Below are 5,369 nucleotides of genomic sequence, written 5' to 3' on the forward strand. Positions count from 1 at the left end.
ACTGCGTAATCAACGGAAACATTGGGAATCTTGCACATTTTTCTCAACGCTGTTGAAACGGCCATGCAGAACATTGCATAAGATACATAAATCTGGGGCTTTATTTCATTACCCCCAGAGCAGAAGCTGAAGCAGGGAGCAGTGGGAAGGGAACGGGCCTTGCTTCTCCTCCAGCAAGCCACAGACAGGGTTATGCAGCCTACGGGTCCAGCCCCCTCTGCTCTCCTCCTCAAGAAGTTTTACTGATGGTCAACCTGCGACTGTGCCCTCCGCACCCCACACTTCTGCTTCAATCTGTCCTTCCTGGCCATGGTCAGCTCCTCGAGGGGCTCTCAATGTGAAAGGGGAGAGCACGCCCCGGGGAGCGTCTGGCAATGTTAGAGGTTGTCACATGTGGGGGGCAGGTGCTGCTGGCATCTAGTCGGTAAGGTCAGGCATGCTGCCAAATATCCCACAGTGCACAGGATGACCCCGCAACAAGGAACAATCTGGCCTTAGATGTCCACAGCTGAGGAGCCCCGGCTGATAGCCATAATCTAGAACAGCGGTCGCCAACCAGTGGCCCGCGGACCACTGGTGGTCTGTGAGGTCCGAAAGGTTGGTGACCGCTGATCTAGAACTCCCAGCTGACCAGGTAGACCCTAGCACTGTTTAAATTTAGCTAGAGTCATTCCCAAGAGAAGTTCACCGTAATGCTGAAGGTAAAAAACCTCTATCAGAGAGGAATCCGCATCCCCCCGCGAATGAGAAAGGGTGCACCAGCAGCTCAAAACCCTGGCAGAACCCAGACTCCTGACCTGGGGTCCTTGATGGGAAAAAAACATCTGCTGGGCATGCAGGCCCCATGGGGCCCCTTGAAGGCGAGTGCAAAACACCCACAGGTGCCCACTCTCCTTGGAGAGGGCCAGCAGTTGGCATCCGATTCTCAAAGAGGCCTGCAACCCCAGGTGACAAACTTAATAGAATTGCTACATGTGTGGCCCCACTGTAAACATCAGAAAGAGAACTGAAGGACGGAAATGCCTCATAAGCCAACTCTGACCTACTTATGCTCCACTCTGAGGCCAAGGTATGATCTTTGGTCATTTTGGGCTTTTTGTGTCAGAAGACAGTCGTCCCTGGCTGAGCGTGGTGTTGCCAAGGGGTCCCGCAGGGCCTCATTCCCCTCATCCATCCAGGGTCTCAGGTCTGGTTCTGGCCCCTCACAACTCAGCCTCTGCACTCCTCCTCCATATCACTCCCTGTCCCCTCCCTGTCCCGGTTCTGTGGGCATAAGCTGAAGCAGGGAGCAGTGTGATGGGAAAGGCCCAAATGCCCACAGAACCAGCACACAGCACACAGCAGCAGTTTGCAATCAGGGCTCTGAGTCAGACCACCTGTGGTGTTTGCAAAAATGGGAGCCTGGGCTCACCTTGACTAGGGCTACAGATCTCTTCAGGGGATGGAGACTGCACTTCTGGAGCCTTAGAGAAGCACCCCAGAGAGCAGGGCGGGGGGTGGGGGGGTGGGAACAGGATTCTGGTGACCCACCAGGCTGCAGAGCTGCACTGCCCTGGCTCCTCGGCCTGAATCTAGGTGTAATAGGTGTAATGGCAAGAAACCTCTGTTTCTCAGTACTGCTGGAGGTTGGGAGCGTGGGTTCAGAGGGGGGCTGCCTGGGTTCAATGCTGGCTCCATCATCCAAGAGCTATGAGATCTTAAACAGGTCACATCTCCTCTCAGTGCCTCTACAGAACAAGGACAAGGGCAGCACCTCCTGCAGAGGACTGTGTGAGAGGAAAACTCAAACCCTGTGGGGCCAGGCCTGCCACAGAGCAAACCCTCAGCCAATGCTGGCAGTCACCGTGCAACTGGTAGAACCAAATAGCAAGTCCCTCAGTGCTTGGGGTGCTCACTATTCTCAAGGGAAGGAGACTATTTCTAGACACCTGCAGCAGGACATCCCATCTGACCCAGCCCGGAAGCAGTGACAGATGGTGTCTCTCTCACTGAGCTGACCCTACGTTGCCAACCAGAAGTTACAACTTTGCAAGAATGAAGAAAGTGTCCTTAATCTCATCAAAAAAGGCACCACTCTACAACTGACCTCCAAGTGATTAAATCACATTAGAGCTGCAAAATCACATGGTATATTTTTTAGACACATTCTGCACTCAATCAATGTTTGTTTTTAAAAATTGGATTCATTTTCAAGCAAATAAGAAAAGTTGGCACTCAACACCTCCACCAGCCGGTGAGGGAAGACAGAAGCTACACTCATGGTCAGGGGAGGGAAGCCCAGCCTTTACCTTGAAAATGGAGGCGTCCACTTCCTGATTATAATCTTGTTTGCCAGCGTGTTTCCAAGGGATCCGGAACATGCTCTTCTCGTCGTTTTCCCAAATCAGCCCTGGGTACAGGTTGCTGTCAATTTGCTCAATCAGCCACTGCCGAAGCCTCCGGCCTCCGTTCCGGTCACACATCCTTAGAAAGATAACAACATAGTCTCAGACATTGCAAGCACTGTCTCATTCATCACAGCACCCCAGGTACTTAACAGCCCAGAAGTACTAACAGGAAAATCAGAGGGCGGCAACGCAGGTGCCAGCTGGGAGAAACCCGCAGATCCAGGACTCTGGCCGCCTGCCCCGAGAGGACAATGCCTGCCTCCAGGACTCAGAGCCCTGAATGAAAACCGAAAGCTTCCAGCTGCCCTTCACCCAGATGTTGGCCCCACCTACTGTTCTGGTTGTGTCCTTCCAGCTTTTACCCCAGGTTTCCTTTCAGGCACATCCAAGGGCATCATTCCGTTTTTAGCACGAGAGAGGGAAAAGTCACTTTTACATTTCCAGGTCCCTTCCATGAGCACCCATTGCTCTAAGAGCCAATTCCATTGCTCGATGCCCATCTGACCAGTGTTTGTGAGCAAATGGGACATTTGTGATCTCCAAAAAAGAGGAAAGTCTCAAGCTATCCCTCTAGCTGGTTCCTTCACAGCTGGTTTAGTGGTAACAGCATGAGTTTGGGAAGGGCAGAGCGCAGGTCCCATTCGAATCCCGCCATCTCTCAGCGGGGTGGCCTGGGAGCATCGTTTAACACTGAAGTGTCAGCCACACTGGCTGAAACTCGGGGACAACTATCAGTACTTGGCATTGTTGTAAGGAGGGCTCAGACAATGTGTAGAAAACATCTGGACCTTTGAAGGGTTCTCTAAATACAGATGTTGTTACTATTACCCCAACTTTCTTCCTCAGGACCAACAGGGAGATAGCAGACACGCGTGAGGAAATCAGCTGTGGCTACAGACAAAGTTAGCCCAGAGAGACTCTTCCAGAAGGAGCCAAAACCAGGGGACCTCACCATCCCAAGGTGCCCAAAGACATCCTTTGGGAGATCATTCTGCCAGAGCAGACGGCTGTCCCCACAGCACAGAGAAAAGAGAAAGCAGTCACGCCGTATCAGCTCTCAGCCCACGTTTACAAGAACAGGGGTGGGAATCCCCTAGGCAGTTGGACAGACGCCCACCCAAAAAAAAAAAGGCATTTCTATTCTTCTGATTAAAATGTGACCTCTTCTGGCAAACAAGTTTGAAACCATCAGCAGTGACAAGACATAATGTCCCCAAGAATATGGTCACATCTAGAGCCATGCTGGTCCATAAAGCAACAAGTTATGAAAGTTCTGCAGGTGGCTATGGGGTCAGAGAGGGCATCCAGGTCCTGAGAAGGAGATGAGGTCCTGTGAGCACCCAATGAAAAGGTTACAACAGCCCCAACTGCCCGTTGTGGATGGAAAAGGGGTGAAGTGTGTGGAATGGTCATTGGGCTTCAATTTGAAAACCGTAGGCTCCAGCCGAAGGCTTTTCTCTAACTTGACCTGGCTGAGCTATTTGAAACTCTCTCTGAGGTTCACCTCGTGTACAAAGTGAATGGAGCTCGTGTCCCAGAATTCTAAAACAGTCCCTTGTGATTATAAACAAAGTTGGGAAGAGCACCTAATGAGAGAAATGAAACGATGCCACCGAGTTCCTCCCAGAGAGTAACTTGCAGGGTACACATTCCTATGGGTCTCTCCTGCTGGAAAGGCAGGAGACTGCCCACTCCTTGAGGAAGGAGCTGTGTGGGGGACAGGGAGCGGGGCCAGAGCACAAGAGAAAGGTTAGTGTCTGTGGATCTGTCTATTGAAGGACACGTTCCTGCTCACTAGCGTTTTGCTCACCCCCTTAGTACAAGGTTCATACACTAGAGTTCACGTTCCAGGAGCCCCTGAAATGAAAAGCAGTATTTTGTTTGTATGGGAATTTTTCCAGAAAGTGATCACCACCTTCTTGGGGGGATTTTTAATGGATTTATAACCCCAAAATTGTTAAAGACAACTCTCTTGGTGATTTATGAGGAAAAGAAAAGAGAAAAGAAAGTAAGAGAGCTGGCATTAAAAGGGAGAGTAAGTCATACAATATGAAAGCTGGACCAACTTTAGAGATCATCTAATCCAGCCCCTCTTGGTTCAAAAATGGAAAAACTGAGGCTCAGAAAGACACCCCAACCCCAGCGAAGGGGTCTCATTTTACTCACTCTGCAGGGAAAAACCATGGCTAGATTATAAGACCTCAGCACATGGACAGCCCCGCCTGAATTTTCAATGAGATCACCTGCAAGGTTCTAAGCAGCATTAAAAGCCTATGATTCTAATACAATGAAGATCCATAATGATCTATTAAACACTAACAAATTAATTCCACCAAATGCTGAGCCAGGAAAATTTTATAAGCCCAGTCACATGTTTATAACTTCCTCTTCCTTGATTTTTAGGTAATAATTCTTTTTATGGGCCAAGTCCTATCTGGAGCTAATCTCCACCCTATAAATGAGTCCGGGGGTCAGGCTTCCCAGGTGGCAGGTGATAAGAGGTTGCCTTGGGCCCAGCCAACCCGATTCCAGGATGTACCTGCCAGGTGGTGCAGGACTGGCCTACTCCCACACCTCTCAGGGCCCCTGGGCATCTGCCCTGGCCACCACGAGACCCAAAAGCATCACAGCCATTTCTCCCTCTGGCCCTAATCTTGCTAAAATTACTAAACCACCCCTAATTCTTTACATGGAGGAACGTGCCATAATCCAAAAGGAAACTCTCAGACTGGCTCCTAACAGGTTTTAAAAAGTGTGTTATATCCCTCCATATGTTAGGGGAATCGTTTAAAATCCTGGAACATGCGGTCTCTGGTTTCCATTCCTGAAGCACTTCACAGCTCTGGGTAATACATTTCATCTTCTCACCGCAGAGTCTGCCCTTCGCATTGGAGACATTTTACATAAAAATGGTCTTGTTAGTTGTGACCCCATACAGACTTCTTGCCAGGGGAGACTGGGCTATGGTGGAAGCAAAGGACC

The 5,369-nt window shown here is 50.1% G+C and overlaps 1 protein-coding gene across 2 annotated transcripts in view; it reads right to left on the reverse strand.

The window, feature by feature from the left end:
* The window catches only part of IRF8 (interferon regulatory factor 8), a 17,144-nt gene extending 14,660 nt beyond the window's left edge, over positions 1-2,484 (reverse strand). For both annotated transcript variants that reach the window (XM_015562978.1, XM_015562977.1), the window contains exon 1: positions 2,289-2,484. In XM_015562978.1, the coding sequence (XP_015418464.1) occupies positions 2,289-2,462 (174 nt within the window). In that variant the 5' untranslated portion in view covers positions 2,463-2,484. The remainder of the gene's footprint in view (positions 1-2,288) is intronic.
* Between the last annotated feature and the right edge of the window lie 2,885 nt (positions 2,485-5,369).

Source organism: Myotis davidii, unplaced genomic scaffold (assembly GCF_000327345.1).
Source record: "Myotis davidii unplaced genomic scaffold, ASM32734v1 scaffold77, whole genome shotgun sequence".
Classification (NCBI taxonomy): domain Eukaryota; kingdom Metazoa; phylum Chordata; class Mammalia; order Chiroptera; family Vespertilionidae; genus Myotis; species Myotis davidii.